This window comes from Glycine soja, chromosome 19, assembly GCF_004193775.1.
Source record: "Glycine soja cultivar W05 chromosome 19, ASM419377v2, whole genome shotgun sequence".
Classification (NCBI taxonomy): Eukaryota; Viridiplantae; Streptophyta; class Magnoliopsida; order Fabales; family Fabaceae; genus Glycine; species Glycine soja.
Genome location: NC_041020.1, coordinates 49,673,049 through 49,689,239, shown reverse-complemented (window position 1 = coordinate 49,689,239; position 16,191 = coordinate 49,673,049). Strand labels below are relative to the sequence as shown.

The 16,191-nt window shown below is 34.5% G+C and overlaps 3 protein-coding genes across 9 annotated transcripts; 2 read left to right on the top strand and 1 right to left on the bottom strand.

Annotated features, from left to right (window-relative positions):
- Positions 1 to 950: 950 nt before the first annotated feature.
- LOC114399932 (probable receptor-like protein kinase At2g42960) lies at positions 951 to 4,620 on the bottom strand. The gene is made up of 7 exons (XM_028362163.1): positions 4,410 to 4,620; positions 3,398 to 3,982; positions 2,859 to 3,296; positions 2,389 to 2,504; positions 1,993 to 2,253; positions 1,685 to 1,885; positions 951 to 1,379 (listed from the first exon to the last, which is right to left on the bottom strand). The coding sequence occupies exons 1-7, from the start codon at positions 4,519 to 4,521 to the stop codon at positions 1,314 to 1,316; spliced, it is 1,779 nt and encodes a 592-aa protein (XP_028217964.1). The 5' UTR covers positions 4,522 to 4,620; the 3' UTR covers positions 951 to 1,313.
- Positions 4,621 to 7,135: 2,515 nt separating this feature from the next.
- Positions 7,136 to 10,984, top strand: LOC114400542 (violaxanthin de-epoxidase, chloroplastic-like). The gene is made up of 6 exons (XM_028363033.1): positions 7,136 to 7,295; positions 7,517 to 7,867; positions 8,015 to 8,184; positions 8,269 to 8,365; positions 8,462 to 8,853; positions 10,253 to 10,984. Exons 2-6 carry the CDS (start codon positions 7,592 to 7,594, stop codon positions 10,752 to 10,754), a joined length of 1,437 nt encoding a protein of 478 aa, XP_028218834.1. The 5' UTR covers positions 7,136 to 7,295; positions 7,517 to 7,591; the 3' UTR covers positions 10,755 to 10,984.
- Positions 10,985 to 14,217: 3,233 nt separating this feature from the next.
- LOC114398083 lies at positions 14,218 to 16,191 on the top strand. 7 transcript variants are annotated; one of them, XM_028360227.1, is made up of 6 exons: positions 14,218 to 14,601; positions 14,766 to 14,830; positions 14,939 to 15,003; positions 15,115 to 15,327; positions 15,602 to 15,865; positions 15,939 to 16,191. In XM_028360227.1, exons 3-6 carry the CDS (start codon positions 14,998 to 15,000, stop codon positions 15,993 to 15,995), a joined length of 540 nt encoding a protein of 179 aa, XP_028216028.1. In that variant the 5' UTR covers positions 14,218 to 14,601; positions 14,766 to 14,830; positions 14,939 to 14,997; the 3' UTR covers positions 15,996 to 16,191. The 7 variants fall into 7 exon arrangements, with proteins under 7 accessions (XP_028216028.1, XP_028216025.1, XP_028216027.1 ...); XM_028360224.1 differs by having other exon boundaries at positions 14,929 to 15,003; XM_028360226.1 differs by having other exon boundaries at positions 14,218 to 14,648.

Genomic DNA, 16,191 nt, shown 5'->3' with positions numbered 1-16,191 from the left:
TTTCTAATAATTGAGTATGTCAAATTTCTTTGACATCCAACTAATCCATCTCTTATTGGATCAATCCAATTTTGATGTAAAATGATATTTTTAACTGCGACTTCATATTTAAGTTGGGGATTAAACTTAGATCTTGATAAAAAAAAAATCAAATATCAAACTAGTTGTCTCAAACAACTTTCAATAAACTAAAGTTTAATTAGATATTAGTGTGTTTGATAACTTGTTACAATAATTTTTAAGCTACCTTGACTATAAGCTAGTAGTAAATAGTAATAAACTAATTTGTAAGTTTTTCAGTTTCACGTAACTTATAATATCTTATAATTAAGAATTCATTCAATTTATTAATTAGTTTTACCGAACACACCAAGCATTATCATAGAAGTAAGCCGTTGTCACAATTGAGCTTATCTGTTTATTACATGATCAAATCTAGCTATAATGTTTTTAAACGTATTACAACTAGTATTGCGTGAATAAAATTATTATATATGAGTCAACATGTACTGATAAACTATAAATTATAAAATCCTGAAATGTATCTATCCTCTTATTGTAAAAATAATCTTTTAATAAATTTTGCTTTATCTAGAAAAGGAAAACTTCACATAAAAGACGAGGTGGGCAACACTTCATCACCATTTCTTCGGCGTTTACGAGGTTAATCTCATAGAATTATTGGCTTCATTCATCGTCATGTTTTAGTTGTCGTTCTAGGACTTCCTAAGCAAAACACAATGAAAGAGTTTTTGATGTACATGGATATCAAATATAAATGTATCAGCAGATGGGTGTAAATAAACACCAGGATAATCAAACAGATTATCCAATTCAATATTCTTATTATACGTATTTATTCCGTTCCGTTCCATTCATTATTGAATATCCAAATTTACATTATTGTGGAACCTGGCAGATGCCATAATATAATTAAAAACAGGGAAAAGTTAAAAAAGTGGCTGTGGATTTAAATTGCTATTACTACAAGTCTATAACACGCCTTAATATCAAAGATATGGATGATCGCTAGAATAATTTTGTTTCTTTTGCCGCCACATGAATCACTTTGTTGGACCAGCAGAACAGCTTTTGTAGGAGGATTTCAGATCAGTGACCGAGAGAGAGCCATAAGGGAAATTTTTGTATGTACGCCACACCTAATTTTGTACCGTCGTAATACTTACATGCTGAAAAGATTTATTATATATAATATGTAATGTATATGTTCGTCTTCTAATTTCAATTTACACTACATTTTCAAGTTTCATCACACACACTCGTAAATTACAACCAGCGCAATACCCTGTATGTCATAGAGGAGCCGATTTGGAGCTCGGGGTGGATGTTGTTGATGAGCTCTCATCCTTCTTTTGCTTCTGCAGAAAAAAAAAAGAAACTATTGTCAATTTGATAAGACACATAGGCACATAGCTACGGCTAGCACTAAAGGGCTTGCATCTGCATATTAAGTTGTAAGCAAACTCGGAGTTGTAAAGTTGAATTGATGCTAAAGAAAGAAAAGAGGGTTGAGTTGGTGGTAAAGAGAGAAGAGAAAGGAAAGAGATTGTGGTTTGAATCCTTCCATTAACAACTAACATATATATGTCGATAAAAAAAATGTTGTAAACAGACTCTATAGTTATGATTGTGTTTAGGGGTAACTGAGCAATAGCATATATACCATCCGTGTTTCTGTGTCCCCGCAGACCTTGTCCAATTCCTCAAAAACAAGCTCAATGGTTGGACGACCTTTGCTTGATTTGGCAACACACAACACTGCAATCTGAAGGATGGCTTCGAAGTCTGCCTTATCAACTTTTCCATTTAGTCGCGGGTCTTCAAAATCCGACAGTGGACGCTTTCCCATGCTCACATCTCTTGCCTAAAAAAACCAATTTCAAATTATCTCAGTTTGAGTTGAATGGCATGTAAATATAATGCATACATTATTTGTTGTCGGTTCTCTGTCCGCCCTGCAAGTGCAAGTACCTTCCTAGTGAGTTGATCTCTGGCATCAAGATCCAATTCTATGACTTTCTGTCCTGACAGAATTTGTAGAGCAACAATACCAAAACTGTATACATCGCTAGCGCAGGTTAGCTTGGCATTACTCATGTACTCTGGATCCATGTAGCCTATTGTTCCTCTAACATCAGTAAAAACCTTGCTCTCTGTAATCCCCATCACCTTTGCCAGTCCAAAATCTGATAGTTTGGCTTGGTATTTCTCATTCAAAAGAATGTTCGTAAGCTAAAAATTAAAATCAGTGAGAGGCATTACCATAATGCTAACTGAAAATATTATACATATATTTGCATGCATGTTGTTTTCAAGTGCATAATATACTACAACAGATCCAAATTTTCACTGCTTGTATGTACGTACCTTTATATCTCTATGGACAACACAGCCTTCTATATGATGGTGGAGGTACTTGAGTGCGTATGAACAATCTCTCAAAATTCTTACTCTTGTTTCCCATGTCAAGTGGCTATCTCTTCCTGAAAAAAATCACACACACACATATACAAAACCTTCCAAGTGAATAAAAAATACATAAATAAAAGGACAGGACTTGATGAACTTCAATAAGTGATTTTGGTGTTGTTCTCTAATTAGAATTAAAGTTTCACCTCCATAATTCGCATAATAGATGATTTCATTAAAAGTCAAGGTGGATTACAGAGATGAAACTCTAATTTTAATTGGGGAAGAATACCAAAAAGGCAAAAACATTATGAAACTGCATAAAAAAGAATCTATATCTAAATAGAGGTAACTAAAAGTCATTATTCGCATTAGACATGTCAAATATGATTGATGAAGAGTGAAGGTTAAGGGAGAGAGGACATTACTTAAGAGATGTTGAGCAAGATTTCCGTTTGCACAAAATTCATAGACTAAATATCTCTCATCCCCTTCTATGCAACTTCCAAAGAGGCAAACCAGGTTAGGATGGCGAAGCCTTGAAAGGCCTTCAACTTCTCGAGTGAAAGACTCGGAGGTGTTACTCTTTGTTAAATGCTTGATGGCCACGAGTTGACCACTTGGCAGAACACCTCTATACACCTGCCCTGTACTCCCACGTCCAAGGCATATCTTTTCACCGCCATAATTCATGGCATTCTCAATTTCCCTTTTGCAGAACCAGTACAATCCAGACCACGCCACGATCTCCTTCAAGTTTGCCTGTCTACGAAACTTCTTCTTGGACAAACATTTTACCATAATAACCACAAGCAATATTGCAAGGATAACTACCGGCACACTCAACAAGGGTTTCCACAAAGATCCTGGGGACCCAAAATTTAACAACTTTTTGTCAGTTTTATTTGGCTCCATATGTTTAGAACTTGAAAAAAAATGAAAAAATAAAAATGGTGGAGATGACTACTCTTGTCTGATCCTGAAGCTGAAGGTGGCAAGCAGCGTAAGACTTTGTCAACGACAGGATCGTTTGGTTTCCCAGCTGCAACAGCAACAATAGCTGCTACCTCACATATGGCTAGCTCAGTGTGGTTGTTGTTGTTGTTGGCCACTTGATTATGTAAACCATCTCTCAAGCTCAATATTGCACCGGTGCAATCTGCACAAGATTCACCAAATGGGTGGTCGAAGTGGGAACACTTGTCCAATGCATCCTGGTACTGTTGCAGTTTCCTAACATCCTGTAAAACGAGGTTGGAGCATTTGGAACTGCCTAGGTACAAGCTTTGAAAGCCGCATGAATTAAGCGATACCCCTTGCTGTGGGTTAAATGACTGGGCACAACTCTGCAACTGATCTTGGGAAATGAACACTTGTCCTCCTGAGTTCAGGGCCTGCGAGGCCAACGCATTCGACAAAACCGTCAGAGCATTTCGACAACACAAGGTTGTCGGGAACCCATCGTCACCCCACTTGTCTATCTCCTCATTCACATCACCGCACTCATCAAATGGCACATATTGGGACGTATTGAACTTCAGCACACATGTACCTGCACCAGTAAAGTTGGTGCAAACTGCTCAAACTCTCTGGTATAATGTATTGTCTAATCTAATTTTGAGTTTTTCTTTTTTAATTTGTGAGAATCAAAGACGAGATTTATAACTCAAATATCTTACTCAACTAAATAGTTATATATCAAAACATCTAATTTTGAGTTTAATTAGCTTTTGGTTGTATTTCTAGATAATATATTTATCAACATATTCTCTTGTCACACTTTTTCTATCATGTTTTGTAGTTAAAATTGATTAAAAACTAGAAAATTACATAACATGCTAAATAATATAAGTGAGATTCAATTTAATAAATTTCAATCAACAATAATAAAGAATACAATGATATATGTAATAACATAACGTGTGTAACTTATTAAAGGAAAGAATTAAATTTAAAATGATAAGGTTAACGGATTTGACCTTGTGGAGGATCATTGGGTGCAGGCGATACAAGTGGGGAATACGCGGGGAGTGCTGCGAGAAATAAAAATGCAAACAAAAGGTGCCGAGGTAAATGGGTTTTTATTTTCATGTCCAAAAACCAAAGCTCTATTACCCACCACAGAAGTTAAATTAGCCCATTGTGAAGCAGCGTAACGTTGAAGGCAGAGCAACCAAAATTTTTCCGTGAGACGAGTGGAATTGAGCAGATATAGTGTCATTTTTCTTCGTGAACACCGCTAGGGGTATGGATATTCTCGCTTACATACTCCCCTCAGATTACAGCTTGTGTTTTATGGCCTTGCTATGATCACCAAATCTTATATAAGTTATCAAATTTCACATTTTTTAATGATATATTCTTTTGATGCCCCCTGGCCGACTATCCATGGCTTAGAATGAATAATAGTTCTATTACACTGTTAAGTATTCAAAATGCATTTGAGTTTTCATCTTACTTTTAAAAATTATTTGTCACCTTTTTATGTATTTTAGGGAAAGCACTTCCTTAGCTGTACAATATTATCGCAATTACCACAACACTACTCCTGTATTCATTATCACAAGCAGCTTAGTATTTTGCCTTATCCATTTATCCTATCGTGCTTTATCATGACTTTGTTTACTATGATGCAGGCACTTCAGGTTTTTATAAAAATAAGTAAATACTTTTTCTAACATACTTAAGAGAGTAAATGAACAAAATGCATCGTCCATTATCGCCCAACAAGTTATCAACGAACGAAAATTACTAAAGAGAAAAAAAAAGGATTTATCCATCAATAATTATTAAAGATGTTGCACTCTGAACTAGGGTTGATTATCTTTTTGTTGTAACCTTGTTTCCTTCTAATTTAACACATTCTTTGTTATTAATAGTTAAAATTTATTGAGAATTACACAATCATAAATGGAGATTATAAAATGTGAAGTGATACACAAAAAATTATAGTTTTTAATAAATTTATATTAATTCAAGATAATATGTTTAATGCATTAAAAACAAAGAAAAATAATATATTTAAAAGAATATATATTAAAGATTGTATTTTAGTATTTCTCTTACAATTTCCTTTTGGTTTTGTAAGGAACCATGTTTTGTCTATTCTCGGTCATTCTCATTTCTGTCTATTAAATAAGTTTAATGAAAAAAAGAAAAACTCAAAGTAAATGTGTTTAAGAAGTGTAATTTTTTTCTTTATATATCTTTGACCGAAAATCCTTACCGACAAAATTATGAGACTAACTAGGGTGAATTCCTTGTTTTATCAGTAATATCGTATTGAAAAGATACTTATAAATAGAAAATTCCTTGTTTTATCAGTACAGTAATAATATTTTATTGAAAAGATATAATTATAAATAGAAAAATAAGAAAAAAGGTTTAAATTATTATCTTTGAAACATTTTCATTTTTCTTTATTGGTAAAATTATAAATTTGGTCCCCTTAATTGTCTTAAATTTCGATTTTGATCTTCCTTTAAAATTATTAAAGCATTTTGTTCTCCTTTTTTATTCAATCACCACGCAATCTTGATCCGCGAGTTCAGATTTAGACATTGACGGTTAGCAACTTACGATAACTGACACGTGTCAACGCTTGAGGAGTCCATCAAACGGTTTGCGGTTTTTAATTGAATGGTTGTGATTCCTCTTTTTATTTATCTCTTCTCTTCTCGTTCTCTACTAATATTGCCTCGCACTCTATCATCTCCACCTTTGTCGACAACAAACCCTTCATCAGGTCCAACCAACAAACACAAAAGCAAGTATTGAAAAATCAAAACACTTATAATGGCATTTAGAGGAATGAAATCCAGATTCGAAGTGAATGAATGAGACCAAGAATTTCAAACAAAATCAATTCAAGAATCAAGAAGGATAATCAAAGAAACAAATGTAAAAAAAAAAGGCAATCAAGAAGTGAATGAAAGTGAATATCCAAAAATTACAAAATCCAACGAAATAATGAAAAACCCAAATCGAGAAGAAAAAAAAACAATACACAACGAAGGTAAAAGGAAGGGATCTTTATCCATAGATTCCTCAACTTTTGTGTTCGCATTCAAAGACAAACTCTCTCTGTCACATTGTTATTCTCGCCAACAACCATATTTTTTATTGTTTGTAGATTTATAACTCATCTTCACACATGAGATTGCACACAGTAATGAAAGTGACCTCTTACAAACTCATTTTCACACATGAGGTTGCACACAATAATGAAAGTGACGTCTCACCCTCCAAAGTAGGTGATTGTCTTTGGTTTCATGTCATTGCAATGGTTGTTCCAATGGTTCCGCTGTGATGATTGTGCTTGCAGTAAACAAAAGAGAAAAAGTAGGATAAAAGAGGGGAAATAAAAAGGGGCATAAGAAAAAGTGAGGGAGAAAACATGTTTGAAGGACAAGGCTAGAGGATGACACATGTCAGTTAATGAAAGTTGCTAACAGTTAATGTCTAAATTGAAAAGATCAAAATTGTGTGATTAGATAAAAAAAAAGGAGGACAAAATGCATTAATAATTTTAAAAAATTATCAAAATTGAGATTAGAGACAATTAAAGAGGAGAACAAATTTACAATTTTATCTTCTTGGTTCTGATTTGTGAAGTGGGCCTTATTGGACTTTAGAATATTGAGTCCATTTGCAAGGAAATTGGAAGCAAATAGAGGCGTCGACGTGTCTGTTGAGGTTCCAGTGAGTGACGGGTCTGTTTGCAGTCCACACAAACACCATCATCATCATGTTCTTATCTCATGTTATGCGACGGCGACTCTTCTTTCTTCTTCTTCCTCTTCTTCCTCACATTTTCTTATTCTATTTCTCATTTTACCTGCACTTGGCCTCTTCTACGCCGCAAGGCATGTTTCCAACTTTGCTCATTCTAAATTATATCTCTGCCCTTAACTACTATTATAAACTAAATTTTGTAACTTGGCTAATGAAAACAAGTGGGTATGCAATATTCTTGGACAATTATATTTTCCTTTTATTATAGAGTCTTTAGTATTCCATTTTGGGCTATGATTACCTCTGCATTCTAAATGATATCCTGTTGATCTTGTTGATTTGGTTTTCACAGTATCAGGTTACATTTGGAGTTGAAGACATATACATATATTAATATATTATTATTATTATTATATTATATGTATATATGGCAACGTGGGGTGCGCACTCAATGTTGTTATCCCATGGGGAAGGCACTGGCACTCCCAAAGTATGTGTAAAAGCAGGCCTTACGGTTAGAGGTGATTTAAGGTTTCACAGGACTAGAGGTTTTAAATATGCTCCTAGTGTGGTAGTGCTCAAAGTGTTGGCCACCGCCAGAAAGCCAACACGGTTGCGCTTGTTAAGACCTTATTGCAGTGTGAGGGGGCAACACGACCATGGGAAAGGATATTTTTCTCCCACTAATTCACAAATACCACGGGTTAGTAACCGCTGCTTAGTTTATCCTACTTCATTGTTAATGCAATCATGCTTATCCCTTTTGTGAAAATGCAAAATTTGTTCCTAAGATTGCACCTTTATATCCAATGTCCATCCTCTGAGTTTACTTTACACCTTGTTTGGATAGCAACATATATTGAAATTCGCCGCGGATCGAATGCTTGCGTTTCTCAAAGATTGGAGTAATTTACGCATCACGGCAGTAGCTGGCATATTGGTATCCGTTTTAATGATCATTCCACCAGCTGATGCTGTTGACGCTCTCAAAACTTGTGCTTGCTTGTTGAAGGATTGCAGGTATGCCATCTTTCTTTCTCTTGTTCTTGTTCTGCCATGACTACATGTTATGGCCACCAATTTCATACTCTTTTGTCTATGCAGGATAGAACTGGCTAAGTGTCTTTCAAACCCATCTTGTGCGGCCAATATTGCTTGTCTTCAAACTTGCAACAATAGACCTGATGAGACCGAATGCCAAGTTAGTCTCGCGCTTTACATCAAATTCATGCCTGCACCATTATTCATGTCTCCAAATCCTGCTCATGAAGCTTTTATTTTCTTCTTATTTTTCCAGATTAAATGTGGGGACCTGTTTGAAAACAGTGTGGTTGATGAATTCAATGAATGTGCAGTATCACGGAAGAAATGTGTACCTAAGAAATCTGATGTGGGAGAATTTCCTGCTCCAAATCCTGATGTCCTTGTTAATAGCTTTAACATTGCTGAGTTCAGTGGCAAGTGGTTCATCACTAGTGGCTTAAATCCTACCTTCGATACCTTTGACTGCCAATTACATGAATTTCACACAGAATCCAACAAACTTGTGGGTAATTTGTCATGGAGAATACGGACTCCAGATGCTGGATTTATTACTAGGTCCGCTGAGCAGAGATTTGTACAAGATCCTTCCTATCCTGGGATCCTTTACAATCATGACAATAAGTACCTTCACTATCAAGATGACTGGTAATTTGTTATTCATAAGCTTTCTTTTCAATTTTTACTTAGCTAGACATGTATAGTTAATTGCAACTACATCCACACGAAGCACATTGACGTGAGGGTTGTGCTAGAGCCAAAATAAAACTAGCTTCCTACTTACTTGTAGAGTTGTAGTGTAATTAAGGCACAGACCAAATCATGTTTCTTAATTAAGTTAGGAGAGTTAGAAAAGGTTGTTTTGATCATTATCAGGAGATAAAAAAATTCAGCAAACTTGAATAAAAATTTAATTGGTATGAAGCTCGACTTAAGAAATTCACACACATGGTAGAATTCATCACAAATCACTATACTGATTCTAGATCCAATCATTGTTAATGGTTCAATTGTCTACTGGAAAACATCCTCTGATTCAATCAATGAAGGACAACGCCAATTTGCAATTGCAACACCAATGTTTAGGTCCAATTGATTTAAGAATGATCCAATTTAATTAGACCGCAAATTCATTAGTGTAGCTTCTAAACAAATTCTGAAATAAATTCCAAAACCTAATCAGATCTAGTTCAGGCATAAACATGCTTATAAACAGATTTGGAAAAGAAGGGGAAGTTTGAATCCAAAATAGAATTAAGAACAAGTCTCAGAATCCAAATCATTAGCCTTCTATAGCAATCACCAATGGAGAAACTAAAAATGCATAAAACGCAAACAAGGGGGGAAAACCTTGAATCTGAAAGGTCACAACTACACAAATGGTCCAAGTCTATTTTTGCACTATGTTTTTCCTCTTTTGTAACTAATTATCTCCTAATCCCAAGATTACCCTTATCCCAACTATTAGCCCATGTAATAAGCTTTTCAACGATATCTCATTTACCTAACTTGCCCTTGAATTTAATGATATATGCTCAAAAGACAAAAGGTATGTCATGCATGCTCGCCCAATACTTCTGGTCTAACTCTAAAGCTGAATTTTAACACTGAAATTCCCGAATTCGTCCTTTTTACAAAGTTTGTAGATATCTTTATTAACTTTCGTAGCATATAAAGAACGTCATAATTAGAGGTCTATAGCTTAAGTTATGACTAAAATGCTGATATAGTGTCAAAATATAACTAATGCTGTCAAAATTATTCACTGCCCAATTTGGCCCAATAATTCAAATTAGTGGTAGGACTAATCAATCAAGACCAAAACCTCATAAGCAAGGCAATTAAATATGTTAAAAATAGTAGTTATCATACACCCTGTGTTTGAAGGAAGTAAATGTTCCTTTCCTAGATCAGAAAAAGAATACAACATGTTGTTCCTTTTACGTGTGCATACATTAAATCATTTAACATTTGCCAGATATTTGAATCAAAGAGTCTTTTGTTAACATTAGAAGACTTACAAACAATGATATATATATATATATAGGTATATTTTGTCATCCAAGATTGAGAATAAATCAGATGACTACGTATTTGTATACTACCGAGGCAGAAACGATGCTTGGGATGGTTATGGAGGTGCTGTTGTATACACAAGGAGTGCAGTTTTGCCTGAATCTATAGTTCCTGAACTTGAAAAAGCATCTAAGAGTGTGGGAAGAGACTTTAGCAAGTTCATCAGGACAGATAACACATGCGGGCCAGAGCCTTCCCTGGTGGAAAGGCTGGAGAAAAAGGTAGAGGAAGGAGAAGAGACCATTGTAAGGGAAGTTGAACAGATAGAAGAAGAGGTGGAGAAGGTGGGGAAAACGGAGGCGACCTTATTTCAGAAGTTGGCAGAAGGGTTCAAAATGTTTCAAGAAGACGAGGAAAATTTCTTAAGAGGGTTATCAAAAGAAGAAATGGAGATTCTTGATGGGCTTAAAATGGAAGCCGGTGAAGTAGAAAAGCTCTTTGGACGTGCCTTGCCGATTAGGAAACTAAGATAAGTCTGAGAACCATGTCCAAGATAACTTGGCATCATAATCTTTTTTTATCATCTTTGCTTTTATTCGTTGACTACATATATTGCATGGCTGTAGATAGCTTTCCTCCTTAATCATTGCTTTTATGTTGACATACTAATGATTATTCAAATATTTGTAACAGCATTTATCAATTGTTGTATATATATTCAGAGTATTGCATTTGCATAGGTTTAGATGCTTGTGCTTTTTTTCAAGTCGAAAATATTTGGAATGGGAATTCCGACATGAGGAATGCTGTATACTACCAGTGTTCTTCCTCAACTACTAATACATGACCATCAATCATATTAATCATTGAAATAAAACATTCACTAATTGTTATCAGTATGGTGTTTTATAAAAAAATGAGTTATTCATATAATAATTTATACAACATTTTTTACCTTTATCTTTTTTTGTCACATCATTTATTGCATCTCATGTTTTCCTCTTTTCTTTATTTCTCACTCAATTGTAAAATTTGTTGCTCAATTTTTCATATAATTTAGTGTACAAATAATATCTCTCTATAAAAGCATAATAAAACTTTTCTTTTTAGAATGACTTGTGATGCGGTTGTTGAGACATCCGTTTTCTCCCTTTACTTTTTCTGGTAATATAGTACGTGTCTGAGTTCATTTATCAGGAAGAAGTAAAAAAAATTGACAGTACATATGAATTTATAGAAATTCATGGGTTGTTCAACTCCGCAACACATGGACCACAAAGGAAGAATCAATCCAAAGCAATTGTCATGGGCCTAAACTCCAAATTATCCAAGTTTGAGTCAGTCAGTGTCAGACACTGGATAGGAATTAGGATGGTGGAGCTTTATGAAAAGAAAGGGATAATATGGTAGAGGCCACGTCATCACTTATTTGTATAAATGCCTTAATTGAAATGTCAAAAAACTATGGAAAATTAGATAGTATTTGCTTTAGTTGAAATGTCAAAAAACTATGAAAAATTAGATAGTATTTGCACATTTAAAAAAATTTTTGAAATTAAATAATCAATACAGCTATAAAAGGAAGAAGTGATTATTTTAAGTTGATATGCAACAACTAATCTTTTATTATAAATGAAAGACAACATTTTTCAATCAGATGTCATTTTATAAATAAATAAATAAAAAAAGCAGAACAAATCTTAATACTTGAACTTTAGGCAAATCAAAGAGAGAATTTGAACCCGAAAGAAACGTGAGAGTTGAACGTAAGTGCCTGTCAGTGTTTTAGATATAAAACATTTTAGACGGTGGGGGAAATCTTTCGTTGAAATGAATGAATTTGGTGTTACAAGTTTGGTAGAATATGTGTGAATGTGACAATGCCATAATTTCGCTGCCCGATGCATTACTGTGAGAGCATCCAATTCCATGAAATACGCATGCATAGAGGGGGAGATGGTCACGTGGGGCAAGTCCATTCTGTGATTGGTGGAATGATACGATTTTTTTTCTTTACTTGTGGATGAAAAAATAATGAGATATAAGAGAGGGGGACATAAGTGTCGTATTATGGAAGGAAACAAGGAGATTTTGGCGTGTGGTGGAAATGCGCGTTCGTGTTGACTAATGGATCTCACTTATTTTCAAAGTGTTGGTAAGAGAGGCCCCCCACTTCCTACTTACTCTACCACTAGTCTACTATGTCTTCATGCTGAAATACTTCTAATTCCCATAGTTAGCGATTTTATGCTACTACTTTTAATCCCAATATTTACCTTTTATTTTATCGTTATTAATTTAAAAAGTATAGTTTGAAAATAACATTAACAAATAATTAAGAATAAAAGAAAATGTGAGATGAAATTTAGCTATATCCCACGAACCCAGTTGCCGCCACAACTTTTGTTTGGCGATGGTGTATTGGTATTGTGGGCGGTGGGTTTAACATTAACTAAAATTGATTTTTAATTTATTAAATGTAATTAAGTCGTGCGTTTAAATTAATTGAAAATTTTGAAACGTAGTATATTTTTTTATTAAAAAGGTGTAGAAAGTAGTTCTAAGTTGAAAATAAATAGGGATCAAGTCAAACTTGGGATAACAAGCCACCACGATCGATATGCTTTGGCGTTTCCTTTCCACACCGTGCGTTGTACTCTTCTTAAAATCTTTTTCCGTTACAGCTCGATGTTTGACAAATAGTCTTCAATGTTTATTTTTCATGTCAGTTAAGGTTAAAATATCTACGTAGTATATAAAGAAAATTAATTAATTAATTTATTTTTATAATAGAACTAGTAATTGATATTATTTTAATCTTTTTAAATGATATTTAAATAGAAATAAAAAAATTTCTTCAATTGTGACAAATAAAACGGAATAGATATAACATTATTCATACGTTACTCTTATATAATGTTATTTTTTTCTATCACACTGAAAATCCTATATATATATATATATATTATTTCTCTTTATTGTATAAACAAATATACAAATATAATTTCTTGTAAATGGGGGAATGGGGAGTAAATAAGCGTTAGTTCGTTCCTAACCTATTAGCATCATATTTGACTCATTGCTGCGTGGGTTTGACTATGGTTTCTTTCTGCAAACCTTGGCGCACAACATCCGTTTTCTTCGCTGACTTGTAGACTAGTGTAGTATATGCTATGCTATTGACTATTGGGCAATTTTTCTTTTCTTTATTATACTAGTCTTAAACCAAAGATGCATCGATAAGTGGCACTGCACCGTGGTAGAGTAGAGAGTATGTTCACCTCTGATAATATTCAAAACTTAATAGGCACAGTTAAAAGGAGTCAAAACTCGGAAAATGATTTTTTTAATCAATAAATATTAATTATTAATTTTTTAATAAAAAAATCAAATAAAATATATATTTTTCTTTTTTCCTTCTTCTTAATCACCCATCAACCTTTATCTCCTAAACTCCAAAAATGGTAATATATAAACATGAGCAAGTATATTATATAGACTGTATGGCGCTGGCGAACATATCAATCCCATGGCCAACTTGTTTTAACGCAATATTTATTCATGTGTCTTTTCCATTATTCGTTGAGTTAATTAAGTTTTTAATTCTTAAATTTTGTTGAAATTCAATTTTTAATTGCTAAATAAAAAGTGTGATTATCTTGATCAACTAATTTTGTTTTGGGACCAAAAATTAAATTTCAAAAAATTTAAAATTTTTGACTAATTAAACTTTTATTTAAAGACTAAAAATGAAATTTCAAAGTTAAAAAAAAATAGTTAATCATAATTTATTTATTACAGTTTTCACCCCTGTCTCTGATCTGATTTCAACCCTTTTAATTTAATTTAACACTAATAAAAAAAGAAGTACAGTACATTGACATAGGGGCATGGGTAAATAAAACAAAAGCGGGAGATCCGGCATGGTGAAAAAAATATAAGATCGAATCCAATAGAAGAAATAAATAAAAGGGGGTTGTTGTTGTTGTTGCACTTATGTAGAAAAAGTTTGCCGAACTTCTTTGCGAGTTTAGCGCAGAGAGAGAGAGAGAGAGAGAGAGAGACATCGCTTTATAAAGGCAAAGAGAGTCAACAGTGACAGTTTGGCATTGAAATTCTAAGCTTTTTCAGATAGGGTCATACTCGCCAACAGTAACACCCACCTACTTGTCAGCAACACTCACTCGTTTACTAAATTCCCCAAATCTACCTTACCCATCCAGATCATAACCCGAATAGTCCCTATCCCCTTCCTTAATTTCCCACATTCCTCATTCAATTGATTCCTTCCACCACCACACCAACACCAAAACACTAACCTTTATTTTATTTTCCCCCCACCAATTGTCTCTATAGTAAAGGAAACAACATCGATGCCTTGTAAGGCCAGAGAGCAGGCCCCGTTTTGTGTTTCTGTTTCCTGACAAGTTATTTATAGATAGCCTTTATTATCATTATCATTATCATAAGAAGAAGAAGAAAAGCAAGTAAAAAGGTTTCAAGTTTTAACCCATTTGTTTTGCTTTATCTTTTTCACTTTTCAGATCCTTTTTCTCTCAATTCTGAGCAGAAAACTTATATCCTTGTCTGAGGTTAACTTTTTTCATCGGTAATCCCCTCCCTCCCTACGGATCGTGTCTTTTCTTTCCCTCATTACATTCCTTTAAAGTTCAAACCACTCCTCCAACCGCACCCTTTTTCTTGTAGGACACAACAGACAACAACCAGAGCAAGAAGAACCAGTTTTTGTTTGTGTGTCTATTTCAGCTGCCAAATATGGATGTATGCCTTCTTCACACTCTCCCTTTCCCCTTTTTTCGTTTTTTTAGATCAGTAATCATTACAGGCCTAATTAATTAATTACGCGTTAATGAATATTTCATCTCATTACAGAGGAGCGGGCAAATACCAGCGTTTGGGAACTGGGATTACGCGAACGAGTTGCCAATCACTCAGTACTTCGAGAGTGCGAGACAAGCTGGTTTAGTTCGTTACAGTTCCTCCTCCGGCGAAAGTGACCCTTACGTGCGTGCAGATCGAGACCTCTACGCCGTTGATTTTAAGAAACCACCGATTCGCAACATGCCACCTTCTACTCTTAAAAAGGTCTACCTCCTTAACTTGAAATTATTCTTTTCTAATTTTTACCATCCAATCCAACCTCCGCAATCATTACTTACTTTACCTTAATATAGTATATTATTATTGCATTATGCAAATAATCAAGTAAAAGTTGGCATTTTGTTTCTCTGCAATGTTTGTGTTGTGGTACGGTGGTTTAGACAAATGGGCGTGGTTGAGACGGGACGTGAAAACATGTCTGTTTTAATTCCTACGTTTCCGTTTTATGTTTTATTCTAAAGGGTAGAATTGTGTGCAGGCGACGAGGAACAGGGGAAGGAGGTGTGTTGTGGTTAAGGAAAAGGAAAAGGAAAAGGAGAGTGTGAAGATGAATATGAGAAAGCAGGGGAAAGTGTGCGACGTGACGGAACAGGCAAGGAAGCCAGTGACAGTGAGCAAAGAGATGATGCGTCTACACGACGCCGTTCCGCGATCTCCGCTGCCTCGTGGTGTTAGACTTCCCAAACCTGTTGATGAAGATCTCTATAAGATCCCACCAGAGCTACTTCGCACAACTAAGCGGGTTCGTCACCGCCTAACATAATAACACTTTCCATTTGTTTCTTTTTTCATCTTTCACTTTGTTTCATGTGCAGAAGAAAATGCTGGGTTTCATTTCCAAGTGTCTGGTTCCTGCTGCTTGCGTTTCATGATCTCCATTAAGGACTGCGCATGTGCTTTTCTGAGTAGCTAGCTATCTTGTGCTGGTTTTTGCTGCACCCCGATGCTAATATGACTCCTTTTTCTTATATTAATAAAAATTATATAGTATATTTTCTGAAGTTAAGAATGAATGTAGTAATTGTCTTTTAATTTAATTTAATGGCTTTCGTCTTGGTTCATTTATTA